Source organism: Anneissia japonica, unplaced genomic scaffold (assembly GCF_011630105.1).
Source record: "Anneissia japonica isolate Jap-2015-1 unplaced genomic scaffold, ASM1163010v1 scaffold2918_len238339_cov177, whole genome shotgun sequence".
Taxonomy (NCBI): Eukaryota; Metazoa; Echinodermata; class Crinoidea; order Comatulida; family Comatulidae; genus Anneissia; species Anneissia japonica.
The window spans coordinates 54,294-73,273 of NW_022734790.1; the positions used below are offsets into that span (position 1 = coordinate 54,294).

Genomic DNA, 18,980 nt, shown 5'->3' on the forward strand with positions numbered 1-18,980 from the left:
TATGTATAATTAAAAAAATAAAAATAAAACACCCAAGAGAAATGACAATTTGAACATTAAAATTACATTGAGAAAACATAATTACATTGTGTGAAAGAAAGTATGAAACGCTTTAAAAAGAATCTAAGTGACTCGCAGGTCAAGACATCTTTAAGGCTATCAGGCAATTTTGACCAGATTCGGGGGAAAAGTACTGTAACAGAATTATGATGAACAACAGTCCGAGAATACAAATGATTAAATGTAACTGTTGCTAAATATTAAAATTTCTGTAAGAATGTGTCAGTATTGTATACTTTTTAGTAGAGAAAAGCCGTAATGTTTATACTCATAAATTTGGCAAGTTGATTCCAGTGAATGACCTATAATATTAAAAGCTTATAATGTAAAGCACAAATATATTAAAAAGTCAGTTTTCTTGTTTTAGTCATTGATGCTGGTTTTAGCATGGCAAATTTCATTTGACCTCATTAACATAAACATTGACCTCATTTGCATATTTTAGAAATAATGACTTTTTTAAAGAAGCTATGTATTTTTACTAATAGAATTTAAAGTTCTTTATGTTTCAAATTTATTTTTCTGCAATTTTGTTGGCTCAATGTAATGTAAGGTAGCTTTTAATTTTTTATTACTAGAATTGACACCAGTTCTTTGCAATTTAAAAGCGCAAGTTATTCTTAAGCACTTCTGTGACACACAGAATGGGTGTGTGGCCATCTGGAAGACTTGCTATCCAAGTTTTACTTGGGGGAAAGTCCTCGGACCTTGGGCAGAAAGTGCCAGTACTGCAAAGTACTCTGTCAAACTTACCTTGATATGTGCCAAGATGTCCCTTGGGACGGAGCCCAGGGTGGTGCGACGATTGTCAAATCACAGATATGCAAGTAGCCTATACGCAGGCTAACACAACGAGGCTCACTCTCCAGTAGGCTTTTTTTTTATAACTTTACTATTGTTATGAAAAGACGTCAATTAATAACAAAGTAAATGCATTTGATATATTTTAAAATAAACATAGTAAAATACTATTTAAACAAAGTTTATTGTAATTAATGTTTATTTTAATACTATATCAAATACATTTACCTTGTTATTAATTGATGTCTTTACATAACAATAGTAATGTTGGATAACAATATTTATTGAACAAAAATATTTAATATTCTTGAATTTATACATTATTTTATCCGTATGTTATGGCAATAGTTATGTTTCTGGATGTCAATTCTTTTTCAGGATTCCATTACCATAGAAACCATTGAAACACTTGATGTATATGTGTACATGTTTGAAGGCAATTTAAAAGATGATTCATTTGGCAAATATGAGAAACTGCGTGAGCTTGTTGGATCCAGATGCATTGAGGAGTATCCATATGTCCTTGCAGGTATTTACATTTTACTTTATTAAAGCTATAATTATGTCAGCATATCAATAATGATTTTATTAATTTTATATCTGTGATTTCATATTGTATTTATTGTATGTTACCTGTTATTGGCATTTTTGCTGTTAGGGGTGAAATGAAATTAAATAAAATAAAATAATAATAATGTTAATAAAGAAAATAGCTTATTAAACTCTAACTTGCCTTGCTGTAAGGTGTTGTACATATTTAAGATTTGTTTGTAGTTTTATTTATATTTTTTTCATTGAAAATTAAAACATGATTATATTATTAAATTTCATTACATGCAGTTAATCAGTTGAAAGTAAATTTCAGTACTAAGGAATGTCTTTGAAAGTTGCTTTCCTCTTTCTTCATTTAGGTTATGAATCTCCCAAAAAACTTTTCAATGCAAGAAATGAGGTTTGGATAAAATTGTCTACTAGCTGTCAGGAAGACTCCACAGAGGAAGCACCAGCTACAACCAATGTCACACCAATGGAGACTACTAGAGAAAGGATTGAACTGCCCTCTTTCACTGTCTTTCCAGAGGTAGTCCTTCAAATGGAATCTCAACCACGGTAAACATTCCTGCAGTATATCACTATTTCTATTTTGTGAAAACTTTCCAGGATGAACATCACTATAAGTAAATCCTTCATGAGCCATTAAAAATGTATAGTCCCCTGAAAATGGAACAAAAAAAAAATTTGAAATTAACTTGCTCATTTTGCAGTAACATACAATCTACTTGTATTATTATTATTGACCTTGTCCTTCGAACTTTTCTTCCCAAAATTTTTATATTCTCTTTTGCTGAATATTATGTACCATTACACTAAATGTTATGATGATCCATTCATTATTCAATTCAATTCAATTCATTTATTTGCCTCAACAGATTAAAACAAACACACCAAAAAACAGACAAAAAGGAGGCATGCTTCCCAAATTCAAATCTCTATCGAGTGGGTCACCAAACATAATAAATATATAAAATATAAGAGATAAAAATTTCTTATAAAAATACAAAACATTTTCAATAATAAAAATAAAAATAAAAAAGATAAAATACTCTATAAATCGATTAAAAATTTTCAAATTTCTCAATACTGTAACAAAAAAGTTATTGCCAAAATTTTTGAGTGAGAATTGTGTGTGAGAGTCCACACTACCTCAGGCCCACCATGTTTTGAAAATTCTGAGTATATAGACCTAATGGTAATACAATAAAACAATTATTTTTCTTAATGCAATTTAGAGGGGGTGCGATTGTCCACACCCCCCACCCCTTGCATCCCCCTAGCATTAATTTTGGCGTAATCTTACTAACAGACAGACAGCTGTAAATACAGTACATAACTTCCTTTGGCCATTAGCCATTTTCAGTATTTTGAGGTTCTTATTTGTATTTCAGCAGAATTTTACAAAATTTTACAAAAATTCAAGGGACATCTGTATAATAATTTAACACATCATGTTGTAAATGGTGTCATATCAATTATTGTTCAAGCTTCTTTTTCATATTACAGAGTTTATGAAACACCAGAATATCATGTTATAAGAAAAGGTAACGATTATGAAGTACGTACATATAACCGTAGCATGTGGGTCTCGACAAAATTTAACGCCACCTACTTCCAAGCTAAGTGGAAACGTGGACAGGCCTTCCAAAAACTCTACTCCTACATTACTGGCAATAATAAACAAGGTAAGTAGTGCATACAGTATATATCCTAACGTTTACTTAAAGCCCATTTCCGGCAAAATTTCACTAAAAAAATAGGAATTTTTTTAGAAAAAATGCATATGACTCTAATTATTATAAACCATGGAAAAATATTGGCATAAATTTTAGTTTTACGCAAAAGGATTAAAAAAAAGAGAAATAGAGACTATTCTCATAGGAGATTACCATTTTCTCGACGACTGGATTGGATTGGATTTATTCGGTGTAAATACCAAGGATAGCCCACAAAAGTCTAGAAGAAAACTTATTTACAGTGGGTCCTTCTGGTGGTGATTGGACAGTACAGCGGGAGACAATCCCCTACTCTTTTCCGAAGAGTGTACTGCATTCTTTAACGTGCACATGGGCCATAATGCACACGGGACCAACGGCTTAAACGTCTCATCCGAAAGACGGTGAGCTATTGTAACTTGTATTTCAGCCCTCTAGCTGAAACACAAGGAGAGGCAGCGATGGGAATTGAACCGGGGACCTAGAGATCCCCACAGTTCAGCGCACACACAGTGGCTACCACCAGATTAGCCGACTGAGCTAAGCTGCTCTCTGACTTCTTCGTTACTAGGCAAATTCAGAGGTTGTAGATCAAATCCCCTGGAATGCTCTCACATTTGTGTATAGATGTACTGTACTTTAATGAGATTAGTTTTGTACTTTGCATCTTGCACACTGCGGTTGATCACGTAAGCCAGAGATAGGTTTGTTTAATTGTCAAAAACTCGGTGAGAATAATTTTTTTAACAAATTTAAAATAATTCCATTGAAATATTATATTTCACAAGTGTCAATATTAGCAACAGAAATTATCATGTCGGTCGTTTTTATGTCTGATACAGAACCTAAATCGAGGTAAGGCTAGGCCTAGCTTAGCATTTTTGGATAGGCTAATGTTTTTCCGGTGCCTACTGTATTTCTTCGTAGACCTGTCGCAATATCAAACATAAAAAATTCATCCGCGTTTAGATTTTGTGTGGAACACACAAAATCAAATTTCAGTCTTAGTTTACATTTTTTTCATGTTTAGGAATGTTTAAAGTCAGTTATACTGGCAGTTTCATATTATATTTATAAATCATATATAAAAATCTGATTTTTCTTAACAACTAAAATTTTTTCAGGAATGAGACTTTAAGTGAATGTAAATGTAGAGAAAACGTGTTTGAAATAAAAAATAGTAGACAGCAGATTTTGTTTGGCCATATAGAGTTTATACTAACAAAAAGAATAAATTTTATTAAAGTAATACTGTGCTTTTGCAGATGATGATACTATAGTAAAACATGTGTAGCCACACTTATAACCTGATTCAGCAGATTCATTTTTTTTACATATTTCTTAATATTTACACCACCTACTATAATTTAACAGGTGTACACATTAGTGTTTTTTTGTTTTTTATTTGTTACTGAATATTTTGTGCCTTTCTTTTAAGTTGAAAATGCAGATTTATTTATTTATTTTATACAACATTTCAGGATAAAGAAAAATACAACAAAAAGCCCTCCAAGGATAACGAAAAGTGTAGAACACTATTGAGGGATCTCCAAGGCAAAAGAGCAAACATTAGCAAATACAAGATCAAAACAACATAATGCATAGTAAGATACATAAATAAGAGAAGTAGGAAATAAATAATAATTTGAAAAATATATTTTAGGTTTTTTGGATAATACAATACATATACATATACTGTACAATAGTTATTAAAAGCAAATATTCATTTAATTATTTACAATTCATTCAATTTTTAATTCAAACTAACTACAAAAGTATAATTTATAGATAAAGCGCCTTTCTCAAGGGCACAAGCAAAATGTAAAGCAAGGGATTTAAACCTCAGGGTTGAAAAATGAAACCATTCCCACTGAGCCAAACAGCTTCCATGCCCTGATAGTTTGAAATTTCCACATATCAACAAGGCTAATGCAAACCTTTGCCTATCCTTGGAGTAGCGAAGCTGGCAGACTCATTACTCCCTCCCCCCCCCCACCACCACCAAACAAAGAAAAGAAACGAAAAGAAACAAAACACCAAGAACTATCTTACTGTGTATGAATTCTATTAATATATAAGGAAACCTAAGTTTTAGTAATAATATCTTGTAATAAAATCATTTTTTGTATTAATACAAAAATATATTATAGTTCTTTTTTATTTTTAAGTTCAAAATGAAATATATAATAATTCTGTTTGTTATAATGAAACAAATGGTACAAATGCATACCTCCATATAAACCACAAAGTGACAAGTGTATTGTCTGTGTATCTGTAGGTGTTGAGATACCGATGACTGTTCCAGTGATTTCTCGCTTTGACCCACAAGAGTCAATGACAACTACCAGCTACAAGTTCTCATTTTTCCTTCCAAAAGAATTTTGGGATTCACCTCCTGAGCCATTAGATGAAGATGTAAGTTTTTATGCAAACAGATATTGAGTATTCATATTTGAGAGGTTTTTTATGCGAACGAATATGTGTACGCATATGTTTAGCTATTCGTAACCGTATAGCCTTTCTGTGTTTTTCGAAATCCCAGCACAATTCAAGCTTAGGCCTAGGCCTTAGCTTAAGGCCTAGGCCTATATTCTGTTTTCTTCTGTTCTCTTTCATGCTTCTCAAAGTTTTAGCATGTAAGGTTTTGGAAATTAAAATTGAAAATGGTAGCCGAATAGTACTCCTTCCTTTGTTGCCCAGAAGTGTTGGATATTTTGTGATAGGCGCTATTGTTTATGACCCAAAAATGAATATCTACAAGCTAGGCCTACACAAAAATCCTGACATCACCAAGGTCCAAGCACCAACGTTTTGATATCCCAAAATAAGGCGCATCCAATAGTAATTTGCTGTCTTTAAATGTCACAAAAATGGCACGTATGTATTCAAAGATACATTTACTTTTTACACTTACTGTAAAATGTGAAAAAAAAAAAAATTTACCAGAAATTCAAATTTTTTTTTTTCGCCTTTTTCACTAAGGTGTAGTGGGCGAGATATGCGTGTTGTCCATACGTTTAGCGGATAGCACCAAAGTATGATGTCATAAATGATGACGTATCTGTCACATTAACCATATGCGTTCGTGTGCGAAACCTCCCTACTGAATGATCAAAAGTATACAAGATGGATTAGCAACATAGATCCTAATTATTCTTAATAGTTACATCAGCTCAGGACTGCCTCGGTTTAAGTCAACCTAGATTTGGTCCAACTTTAAAGTCAGCTCAGGTCCTGTAATGCCAGACCTGGATTGACTCATTTTAATATCTGAAACGTAAACTGAACCTGGGTCACCAAGGTCACCTTGTGTTGACATCATATACCATAAAATTTCACACAAAAATCTGGCACAAAAGCATAAGTGTGAATGTTCGAAGTGATACCTGAGCCAACCTAACATACTAGCTGTGAACTGAACAATTGTTTTGAGTCGTCCACAGTTAAGGTAGCCCTGGGCGATATACTAAACATAATATTTTTGCTGTATATAAATAAATATACATTGAGAATGTGAATTTGTGAATCATTTTCTTTGTAAGGTGTTTGTTGAGTGTATGCCAGATAGTACCTACTATGCTCATCAATTTGGTGGTCTCATGACAGATGTCATCGCGAAGGTTCATATCGATATGATGAAGGACGCCCTCAATATTGCCAATGAAACTTACAATAAGGATTACGTGATTACAGCTGGCTATGATCGGTGAGTGTTGTACTCTACAGTATGTTATTAGTGATGATTCAATATTCAGTATTCAAAAAATAAATGATACTATGCAGTAATTTTTTTTTATGATTATTATTATACTTTTATACAGTCCATCAAAAGTACTCAATAGAAGAAATGAAATTTGGATTCCAATGGATAGCAGTTCAGAAGAAATGGAATGCTTAGAAGATATTGATATCTACCCTACCAATGAATGCACTGGTATGAATCTGTGGTGTATTAATTCAATTTAAGATAAATTTTCTGCAAAAAGTGTTGCAAAAACCTTAAAAATTCAATTAAGATTGTGAATTGCTCATTTAAAAGTATTACTTATATAACGTCACTTATATAAGTGAAAAGAAATATTGGCATGGAGAGAAGCACTATGTATGAGTTCACAGTTAAATAAAGTAAAATACTGTAGTTGATTTTATTAGGATTGCCCAGGGGTTTATTTATTTGTATCAACAACAAAAAAATATAAGGAATTTATAAAATTTAGGTTTAAAAGAAGGTTGTAAATTTATGTGGTTTGTTTATGTGTTGGTCGAATAATGATGTGTGTTCATTCTGTCAAAGGTACGGTAAAAAAAAAAACCAGGTATCTTTTGTTCTCATGGAGACATTTGTACAATCATGATGGTTGGCTTTTTGGAGTTGGTGGAGTGGGGCAGTGCGACGGAGGGTTGCACTGGTTCGTGGGTTGGTTGTTTCTGTGGTGGGTCCTCTTGGTCCGGGCTTGCTTTTGGTTCTCTGTGTTTTTAATGCGGAGGATTGGCGGCAGGTTTGGATTGGGAGTGTTTGCCCTGAGGTGATTGTTCTGTGTCCCGGTATAGTTTCCTGGGGCATTGCCTCAATCCACCAACTTTTTTGAACAATCGTTGTCTCTTTTTCCTTCTTTTGTTAGGTGCTTTTGTGTGTGTCCTCGAGCACGGGACTTCTTTTGTTTTTGGAAATTAAAAAAAGACTTTGTAAAGAAGAAAAAAAATTATATAACGTCCAACCAGAAACAGATAAAAAAAAAAGTAGTTTTGACTGATTTAAACATTTTAATACATAAATCCTTAAATTGATTACCAATCAACTTAATGGTCTATGCAAAAGAATAAGGGGAAGGGGTATTTACACTGTCTGTTAATTGACAGGGAACTTTTTTTAATTTTAAGTTAATATCTCACTTAAATATAGAAATTAGCTAATTCAAATAATAATAATAATGGCATCTTATAAGGATGTATGGCATTGAATATTTCAAATTTTATAGCTTATGACACACAGTACAACTTTAAGATAGTGGTATATTTTTGTTCATTCATTTCTTCACATGTGGTTGTCTATTGTCTAATTTTTAAAGCATTGTTCTTCTAAGAATGTGCTTTATATAATTATCATTGTTTGTTTGGGTTTTTTATTATTGCTGTCATTTGACATCGTTAGCTTGGCAATTTTGTATGTTTATTTTGATATTACACTTCTTTTTCCTAAAATCTATTTAGGTAATGAGTGCCCTGTGTATGAAATATTGAAGAAATATGAGAACCAAAATATTGAACTACGACGCTATACTGACCTAACCTTGGTTGTCAAAAGGTCGAATGCCTGTAATTACAGCGGTGCTGTCCGTGAATCCTACATGTCTCTTCACAATTACTTTAATGGTATGTTTAGAATTTTGTTTCACTAACATTTATATAGTATAACTATAGCAATGTCTGCATGATAAAAGCTAAAACAACTGCGACACGGTAACTTTGCTTTTGAAATTAATAAAGTCTATTGTTTCGTTGATTTTTTGATTAATTGATTAAAGCCTGGTTCTCACGAGAGCCCTAGTATCCGGATTGGGAGCTAACCGTTAGCGCTAACCGTTAGCACCTGTGTGAGAATGCCGATCGGTATCCGGATACCGCTAACGGTTACTAAGCGCTATCGGTTAGCAAGTGAGCACGTTTTAAATATCAACCAATCACACATACGCGTTTAAAATTTCCAGTTTCTTATTGGCTAGTGATTCGATCATCATATTCTTAGTATCCGGATCGGAATCTTCTCGTATGGACGTACGGCAGCTAACCGTTAGCAGGATCCGGATCCTGCTAACCGTTAGCTGCCGTGTGAGAACATAACCTTATTGTTTAATGGATTGATTGGTACAGAACTGTGTATTAATTGATAATTGATTTTGAAGAGTACATTCATTTTTCTGGTTTGTAGTGTACTCTTTTTATCCGTAAATACAATTTAATGTTTAATGAAAAGTAATTAGGCTAGAAAAAATGTTGTTGAAGTATATCATAACTATATTGAAATCAGAATTTATTTCAGTAAATTCATATTTTCATTTTGTTTATTTTATAATGCATTATTCATTAATGCATAGTGTTTTGATACACCATAGAGTGGCAAAAAAATATATTCAACTATTCCTGTGAGGGTCTAAAACACAACATATAATACATAAAATAGTACAAAATAAATATTTAATTAATTTCAATAAAACTTTTTAAAATCCACACAATCTGTATATAAATAATCCATTTTTTATATAAATTTTTATGACAAAAATGTAAATCTACAACTACACAGTTATTTTTTAAATTATTTACATTTCTTTAGGTAGCAATGTACTGAACATGAAGATACCTCGTACAGCTCCTGTGATAATTGGTGTAGACCGCCCTCGTGATAGACCTCAAGATTGCGATGCTGTTTACAGAATTGCGTACGTAGCTCCCGACAATTACAAATACCAGCTTCCAGAACCGATAGATGTAAGTTTTCGTTCATTATAATCTGAAAATATTAATTTTTATTAGAATGTGCTTTCATTAGTTGTATGTGGCTATCTTTTTTACAGAGACTTTCAGATGTCTGATAGTTTATATTGTAAATTTTATTAATAATAATTAATCTTAATTGTATATTTGGTGATAATAAATATTTCACAATTTTATTTAAGTTTTTACAAAAAAATGAAATATAGTAAAGTAAAAAACAAAGCAGATTAGGTTTGATTTATCCACACACAGTAGAACAGTATCTCAGTGTCGACAGGCTTCCTCCACCTGTGGTCAAGCATTGCTTCTTCTATATTTCAAGACTTCCATTTCTTTTGTAATAAATTTATATTGAATCTTGAATTGCTACTACTAAATGCAGGGACCACCCACTGGTGTAACTAAGAGGCCCGGGGTCCCTGGTTAAAACTTCTGCAAGCCTTACTATTCTGGAGGCTAGGTCCAGGTAGTAGAAGTTGTAGTAGGGTGCTGGGCAAAGTCCCATCCACTTATGCATATTTTGAATTTTTTTACATGTTCCACTAAACAATGCAGATTTTAAGCAAGAAAGAATTACTGCTGAATGTCCCAGGGCCCCATAAGGTTTAAGGACCCGTGCTTTAGCTAGTGAGAGCTTATAGATGTTAAGCCACTGCACTACCCCAAGGAGTTTATGTTTGTTTTAAACTGGAATTATTAGAATTACAAATAACAATCAGGTCTCTCAAAATCAACCAGCAATCCTAATCTCTACAAACATTCTTTCCTTTATGTGAATGTTTTTTTTACGAGTGTGAGTGATATTAATGATCATAGTATTAGCAAGAAGTGTAATATTCTATAAGTAAACTTATTATGTGTTAATATTTTTATTTTGATGCCTTTGCATTTTCATAGGAAATTCATCATTTATTGTTACATTTTATTCAGATGATATGGCTTTAAACTGTCTGTGGTATCACAACTAGGGCTATTCTATGACAAGATGCATCACCCTCTAAAATCAATTGATGTTGTACCTATTCTTTTTTAGGAGCTAATTTACTTTGAAGTGTATGACTCTCTTGAGGTTTTCACATACACATTTGGTGGATACATGTCCATTGATACATTTAAAGAGTACAATCATTTGAAATCCATCCTCAATGAGCCATGTGTAGAGGAATACCCATTCATATTAGCAGGTTAGTTTTATAAAAGCATGTTTTTAATGCTTTAAAATGTACATTTTAAACACCTGTAAATAATTCAGTTGCATGCATCCTTCTCCTGCCCATACAACTTTATTTGTATGGCTTTAATAGTAAATTAACACTAACACTTATTGTGTTTTTCCTGATAAATCAAAGTATATAGGCCTACTCAGTGTTGGATCCAGGAATTTGACAGATGGGGATCCAGACCACCTCAACCCCACCATGGTTGGGTCTAAGTTACAGATTTTTATCTCTATGGCACTTCTAGATGTACTCTCATACTAAAAACCTGATTGTGAATTTTTTTCTCCCGTTTAAAAAAAACAAAAAACGTTTTATTGGGTTCTAAACGCCAACCGGTTTCCTCTTGAATCCGCCTTTGCTATTACTTAAGTCACTCTCTCACTTCGACAAACTGAAGACATTATTTTTTATGTTTTGAAATTAAATTATAAAAAAATATTTTTGAAAAATGTTCATTTTTAAATTGCGTTATAAATTAATTCAATAGATTGCCATAATTTTATTTCATAGGCTACAGCTCTCCATGGCAAAAAGTTGACAGAAAGAATGAAGTGTGGCTTACATATAAACCAGGCTGCAATACCACCACAGAAAAGTATGTTCAACATGTTTACACTATCCTCAGTTTAGTTACCTTTTCTGAAATTCATCCATCTGTCTTGCAATAATGATTTTTTAATCAATAGTAATATGTCTTCATATAATGATTAATGTAAAATTCATTATACTGTATAGCATTAAATTGTCATTTAGACAATCTTGGACTAATGTGCACAAAACGAACATATAAATTTTAAGTAGATACAGAAAAACTTGTGAGACTCATACTCATGAACCACCGGACACCACTTGAGCAGTAAAATTAATGTTACAATAACAAATATAATTTAGGCCTTTGTAACCACTGCACTACGTGCGATTATTATGACAACTGACATGCGCGTGGGTAAGTTGCTATGGTTTTTTCCACAATTAGTGCATGTTAAACTCAGTCAAGTATGTAGGGGTGTGCAGTGCGTAAAATTTCAATGTCCGGAGATGAGCGTCCTTTTATTGAATTGCCTTGATGTACAGTATATATTTAAAATGTCCATATTTCAGTGCAAATGAAGTTGTTGAAATTACTGAGAATGATGATAATGCTGATGAAGATACTAAGCCAACGGCAGGACCATGCATTGCTGGTATTCAATGCCCCGGTTATGAAGTTGTGGCTGTGTATGGCAACCTGGAAGAACGTTCCTATGAACCAGGTAAATAGCAACATAAAAAAAAACCCAAGCAAACCATTTCATATTCAATGAACGTCCATAGTATTTACTTTACATGTTATTCATTATAACTGTAATTGTTCTCAACGCTGGTGCAATCAATAATACTACAGGTGTTTAAAAATACCTTTAATACAACAAACATCGTCATCACCATCACCATTGTTGCTTCCCACATTGGACACATGTCCAGAATGAGTCAATTACTAAGTAAGATAAGATAACTACGTAAGATAAGATAAACACTATGATGCCATGAAATTCTGTAAGTACTATATATTTTTTGAGGTTTTTTAAAAATTTTATTTTTATGTGTATCTTGATACACTTCAGAATTTATTGTCTTAGTATTACATATAATATTTTAAATATGAATTAAAACAACCCTCATCATCATCATCTTCATTATTTTAACATTATTATTACCATCATTATTATAATTTCATCAATAGTCATTAACTTTGCAATTCCCCACTCTGCTATTCCAACATCACCATCTCTTTGTTTGTATATACCATAATTAATTAAAACTTACTTTTTCAGCTAAGTGGGTATGCAGCCACTCTAGAACATGTAGTATTGATTTTGCCACTTCTGAAAATTTTGGGCGTCTTAACAAGTACATCTCTGGTGCAGGTAACGTTGAGCAAAAGAAGATTCAAGTGACATCACCGGTTATTCTGAATGTAAGGATCTAGTGATTGCATTATAAGAATTATCAAATATGCAGTGGCTATAGTTGCACCCATTTAAACAAATTTTTAATTCTGATTGGATATTATTATTCTAATTCAATCCATACATACAATAACATCCAATCACAGTTCGGAAAATTTCATTTAAGACTGGTGTAAAAATTGCCAATAATTACATCACAAGTATCTGTAATATTTATTATTGTTATTTTTTACTGATTTTGAACTCAATAACATAATATAAAAATGTCTCTCATAATATGTATGTACAAAAATGAAAAATAATGATAAGGAGCCCGGTTCAGTCGAGGATTTTCTAATATAGATGATCAAAAACATATTTTTCTGTAGGTCACGATTCTTATCTTTATACAAAGATACTAGAAACACAAGTTAGAGCACTCGCATATCAAAAATGAGGTGGAAATACGTCACATTTTTTATGTTTGGTCCAGACGTAAGCAACGCCCTTCTCTTTTTATTTAAGCAAGTTTATCTATACCTGGTCCAGACATACAGGGCGCTCTTCTGTTGCTAAGTAAATCCAGACGTACGCAGCGCCCTTCTCTTTCCGCTAATGATGGAACCTTTTATCACTAAATCAGAGTCTGGTCATACGATTCTGTGCTTTTGTGTCTGTCATTTTAATCTTTTGATTTATTTATGCCTACTTGTTTGTATCTTATGGATAATAGCAACAATTTCTACCTCCTCAAAAGGAGGTTATGTATTCACATTTATGTAAAGTTAGGCAGAGGTTTCTTAGGTCCAGCTGTACGTGGCGCCCAACTGTTTGTATTCCCACCATGCATTTCGGTGGAACAGTTTTTTCCTGTGGAGAACTCTATCTTGTGTTTCTTGTATCTTTGCTTTATATCTTTCTGTTCAATCATACAGTATAAAGATTGTAGCTTAAGATTTCTTAAGACCTTGATGCTTGCCAATTTCACCATGTTTGGATGCCATTGATTGTGCAGCGTTACTTAGATTTATTATTGATATTGGTTGTTTGAATTTATTTTTCACCTAAAGGCCTTTTGGGTATGCAAGGCGTGGCCTGTAAAACAAAATACAAGTCAAAAAACATTGTTCTTTTTCATTCTCCATTAAAATTATTTTTTATAATATTAATGACATAGTTATTACTGTATCATCTTAATAAATATAGTTTCATATGTCTTCTGGGTTTTTGTAGATGAATGTTGGTGAAATTGACAAAGTTTCCTGCAGGAAGAAATATAAGATGTGCTTTTACCTACCTGATGACATCACCCCACCAACACCAACAGATGCTAAGGTAATTCAAGCATTTATTATTTGTTTATAGTTATTCTGATCTCTAAAAGCCATTTTGCATTGAATTAATTTTGGCCAAACTGAACATACCTTTACCTTGGTGAAACCATACTGCGGCCTATGCCAAACCACTGACAGTAGGATTTTAATTGCGCATGTGTGGTTTCAGTCAAATTGCAGATACATTCTGTAAATTTATTATAACATTCGCCTGGTAAAATTTACGATGCAGATTCAGTAATTTCACTAAGAAGAATGCTACACAGGCTGTTTGCACTAAATTTACCAGGTATATAGTTAGTTTGACCTAAAAGGTTCAATGCAATCATGGCTATAGTGATGATAATGAATGAGGATTACAGACATACAGTAATACTAAATTGCTATTATGTAAAAAGTGATGATTGGAAAAAATATATCTGATTTTAATGACAAAATGCCAATGGTATCATAATAATTGAAAAATGTTTTATTTATATTGCAATGTGAAAAGGAGCGCATTATAATTGTAATGAAACATTATTGTAAGCAACATCTTTTAACACATTATTATTAAAATCAAAGAGAAAAGTATGATAATAATGCATTGGGAGAATTTTTAATGTCATAAAAACATTCTTAAAAATATTCTGCCATTACATTTGATTGCTTGAAAAGAATTTTACATTGGTGTGTCCATAATAAAATAAAATAATATGTTATTATCTTCCTATTTGCACTAATAATGGGATGCTTCTCAAAACATGTCTGCTTTGAAATTTAAGTCAGTGGCAATTTTAATTAAATACCAGACCGCTTTATTATCTTTCTATGTACACTATTTTTATTTAAGGTGTATATAAACGAAGACAAAGGGAAGGTTGTGTATGCTTATGCATTTGGAGGTCGAGCTGGCAGCATGAAGGTCAAGAAAATAACAAAGCAGGCACTGCAAGAGTTTGATAAGCTAGGCTTCTCAAGAAGGGACCATGTGTACTTATCACAGTACAATAAACCCTCAGACACTAACAGACTTAACGAAATCTGGATAGTTAAAGACACTCAAAAGAATTAGGACAGCGGCTCTCAAACTATGGGTTGTGTCCCTAAATTTGGTCGCCAAATAAATTAGAGGGATTTTTTTAAGAACAGAATTTAATATCATGCTAAAATTTGCTGTAGTAAGGAGAGCACATTCTAAGTATCATATAACAATTTTAATGAATGACCATTATGAGTATCTGTTTTTAACATCCTGGGAAGTGGGCTGTGGCAAATTCTCTTGACATTTGTTTGGATCGTTGACCAAAAGGTTTGAGAACTGCATATTTAGAACAATCGTTAAAGGATTCTAATTTGAACTAGCTTTAGGTAGCCATTTTAATTTTATTTGTAGTAAAAAATAATTTCTATTTCTGTAATTTAATATCATTTTTATTTTAATATTAATATTATCAGTCTAATCAATGTATCAATTTATAATGGCAGTCAAAAGTAGTTTTCATAATTAGAAATCTGTGGTATTGTTTTAACATTACAGTTTCTACCTTTTTATGATCGTATTAAAAACTGTTGATTGATGTCTTGATGGAATATCTGTAATGAATAATTCGCTTTTAGTTGATTCATGCAAAATGGTTCACAAACCATAATTGGTATAAAGTATTTGTTGATTTGAATATCATATCACTAATTTTGCCAAAGAACAAAAACAAACATCAAAAGGGCAGGATTGCAAGTGCAATAGTACTTGCCATTGAGGGACTTATTTTAAGTCCAACAAAAATATGATATTCAATTGAATAAAATCATTACAGTACGTGTAAATGAATTTCAACTGCTTTTTAAACATCTTATTCCATTTTAGTCACTAAAATCTGGATATGCAGAAATTTCAGGCAAAACAATCTTTCCTGAATTATGTGCATATATTTTATAAGGTTTTGTAGCAACAGCCTGTCTACAAAGGTGCTTCCCACCCCTTACCCACCTCCTTTAAAAGAAAAAAGCTCCCTCATTGAAAATGTTTTTTCGAAGCCAAAGAAAATAATTTTGATGCTCAAGTAGTTAAAAATCACCTCATTTTGCCAGCCAGCATACTCATTTACTCTTCAATCACTTCACTTTTTTCTCCTCCATTTTTCAATACTCTTATATATTCCAGTGTTTGTAGTAAGTGTATTAATCAGATCTGAACACGTCATATATTTTTCCATACTGTGGACAAATAAATAAAGTGAATGTTTAATCCTGAATCTTCACAAACTTAGAAGGCGGAAGACACAGATCAAGTAAGTGAACAATTAAATCAGTACTGGACGCTACCTATTTTCACTAATCAATGCCGAACTGAGTTTACCTATCATAAATCAGAACTGAACACTTTATATATGTATATTCTAGATATGTAAAGTGAATCTTTATTCCTGAATCTTCACCAACATAGAATGTGCAAAACACAAATCAAGTGAACAATTAAGTCAGAACTGGATGCTACCTATTTTAATAACTCAGTACTGAGCAGTTCACAGTAACCTATGATAAATCAGAACTAAACACTTCATATATTTCCATACTGTGGACAAATATAGTGAATCGTTAATCCTGAATCTTCACAAACTTAGAAAGTGGAAGACACGAATCAGTGAATAATTAAATAAAGAACTTAACGCTACCTATTTTCATAAATCAGGACTGGACACTACTTACCTACTTAGTTAATCAGTACCTACTTCATCGGAACTGGACACTACCTGTTTTCATAAATCGGAACTGAACAGTACCTACTTCATCGGAACCGGACACTACAGTACTTGTCTTCATTAATCAGTACTGAAGAGTTTACCTATTTTCATAAATCAGAATTCAACACTACCTACTCTCATTATAATCAGTGCTGAACAGTTCACCTATTTTCATAGAACAGAACTGGACACTACCTAATTTCATTAACTAGTACTTAAAAGTTTACCTATTTTCAAATTCAGAACTGAACACTTGACTACTTTTCATACTTTGTACCAGGGGCTGCGCTAGCGGGGATCCAGGGTGGAAAATTACCCCCTCCCCCGTCGGTGACCTCTAAACCCCCTGCTTGGACCCCCTGTCGGGGAATTTTCTGTAAGGTCGTCAGGGAAAAATCATAGTCCTATCTCCAACGCCGAAAGTACAATTCAAGCATGTCTTTCTAAGCTGTCAACATTTTAGGGATTAAAAACTGTTTAGTGCGAGCAGTGCTACCGTATGTGCGAGGTGTTGTATACTGTTACGATCGTATGGGTTACAGTGGTGCTCCAGCTCTTCCCCGAAAGGCGGGTGGTACCTCCTACAGGGGGTAGTACCTCCCATAGACGCACTAGTACCTCCGACATTCTTTTTAAATAAAGAATAAAGAAACACAAAATTTTTTTTATCTTGTGATAAAAAAATTCCCCGACAAATTAGATTTTTCCCCGACAGGGGGGTTTTTCCCCGACAGGGGGGGGTTGGTGGGGCCGTGGACCCCTTTTCGGGAAGCTTTCACCCCTCGGCCCTCGCCGGCGAATTCCTGGGGCAGCCCCTCTTTGTACAAATAAAGTGAATCTTTATTCTTGGATCTTAAATGATTTTCAGTCTCCCAAGTTTTTCAACACTGGGTGGGAAGGAATCAAGTAAGTGAGGGAAATTCAAAAGTTGTCTATAGAAAAATAAAAATATCGGTTTTGTCATAATTTACTGTCTTCTGTGGTATAATATGCCTACAAGAACAAAAAAAAAACACAAAGACAAGGGGAAAATACGAGAAAAATTGAATATGAAGAATTTAACAACACAAAGGTAACAGAAAGAAAAAAAAAAAAAAAAAAAACAAACTAAATAAGCTTAAGTTACTAAGCTTTGTATATTAAGCAATTAAATGGTGACGCCTCTCACTTTGAAAAAACTGATAAGGTTTGCCCTACTAAGCTGTCCTGAGAACATTAGTGAAGAAATTCATCTGAGATGAATTAGGTTTAAAGTCAGGCTCCGGAGGAAATAAATTTTTTGATATGTCAAACTACTTTTTTCTGTCTTAGAAAAATCAGTTCTACAACATATCAAAACATTTTTTCCTCCGGAGTCTGACTTTAAAGCATTCTACACTTTATATCTGCATGGTTAGTTTGAACCAGATCATGAAGACGAAAGTGTTCAATACACACGTAGAGCAATATAAATAAGTAATCAAAGACACTAGGTTACAAACTCAACATTTTATTTTGCACTACAGACTGTTTCATGAAGGCCCAGCCTTATCATCAGCTGCTCAGCTCTGAATCGGAGCACGATCAAACTTTCATGATTTCGTGCAAAGCGCCCTCTATATGCTCCAAACCGATCTGACTCAACAGCTTGCTGCTGCTGCTGCTCAAACATTGCAATAACAGCTCATGCTCATAATGGAATGTGTAAGTGAAAGGATGACCAGAATTATGTAGCGATTAAACTTGTTGATATAGGTCTAGACACACGATTTTTTTAAGTACCCATATTTAGGTGCTTCGTTACAATGAATTATTGTAGGTTTTTTATACTACTGTTTCTTTTTGGTAAGTTTTTCTCTTTTTTTTCTCGATTTTATTCAAATTAATGTTCTACCTAATTGGCTTGGCTGCTCGGATCTGCCACGGCGCTTACCTAGGTGTTTCCGGCATTGCAGTAGGTGAGACAGCGAGCGGCGATCTGGGGCTAGCTTCCTTCCCGACTGCTTCAAATCAATCTGAGATTTTGAGTCTCGATGTTTTAGATCAAGTTATTCCTTACTTGCAAACAGTTTGCAAATGAAAGGAATATTTTAAATTTAAACAACAACCCACGGCGCGGTATGGCATTAATTTCTGGCTTATAATTGTTTTCAAAATATTAATAATTATAACT

The 18,980-nt window shown here is 33.1% G+C and overlaps 2 protein-coding genes across 2 annotated transcripts in view; both read left to right on the top strand.

The window, feature by feature from the left end:
• The window catches only part of LOC117116490, a 25,423-nt gene extending 9,501 nt beyond the window's left edge, over positions 1-15,922 (top strand). Inside the window, exons 10-23 of the mRNA XM_033260551.1 lie at positions 1,240-1,390; positions 1,773-1,971; positions 2,923-3,101; positions 5,410-5,546; positions 6,674-6,837; positions 6,953-7,065; positions 8,343-8,504; positions 9,463-9,617; positions 10,657-10,807; positions 11,354-11,438; positions 11,945-12,096; positions 12,658-12,800; positions 14,005-14,106; positions 14,938-15,922. Of these exons, the coding sequence (XP_033116442.1) occupies positions 1,240-1,390; positions 1,773-1,971; positions 2,923-3,101; positions 5,410-5,546; positions 6,674-6,837; positions 6,953-7,065; positions 8,343-8,504; positions 9,463-9,617; positions 10,657-10,807; positions 11,354-11,438; positions 11,945-12,096; positions 12,658-12,800; positions 14,005-14,106; positions 14,938-15,159 (2,115 nt within the window). The 3' untranslated portion in view covers positions 15,160-15,922. The remainder of the gene's footprint in view (positions 1-1,239; positions 1,391-1,772; positions 1,972-2,922; positions 3,102-5,409; positions 5,547-6,673; positions 6,838-6,952; positions 7,066-8,342; positions 8,505-9,462; positions 9,618-10,656; positions 10,808-11,353; positions 11,439-11,944; positions 12,097-12,657; positions 12,801-14,004; positions 14,107-14,937) is intronic.
• Positions 15,923-18,475: 2,553 nt separating this feature from the next.
• LOC117116491 (protein crumbs-like) overlaps positions 18,476-18,980 on the top strand; it is a 43,733-nt gene continuing 43,228 nt past the window's right edge. The window contains exon 1 of the mRNA XM_033260554.1: positions 18,476-18,652. Within this exon, the coding sequence (XP_033116445.1) occupies positions 18,613-18,652 (40 nt within the window). The 5' untranslated portion in view covers positions 18,476-18,612. The remainder of the gene's footprint in view (positions 18,653-18,980) is intronic.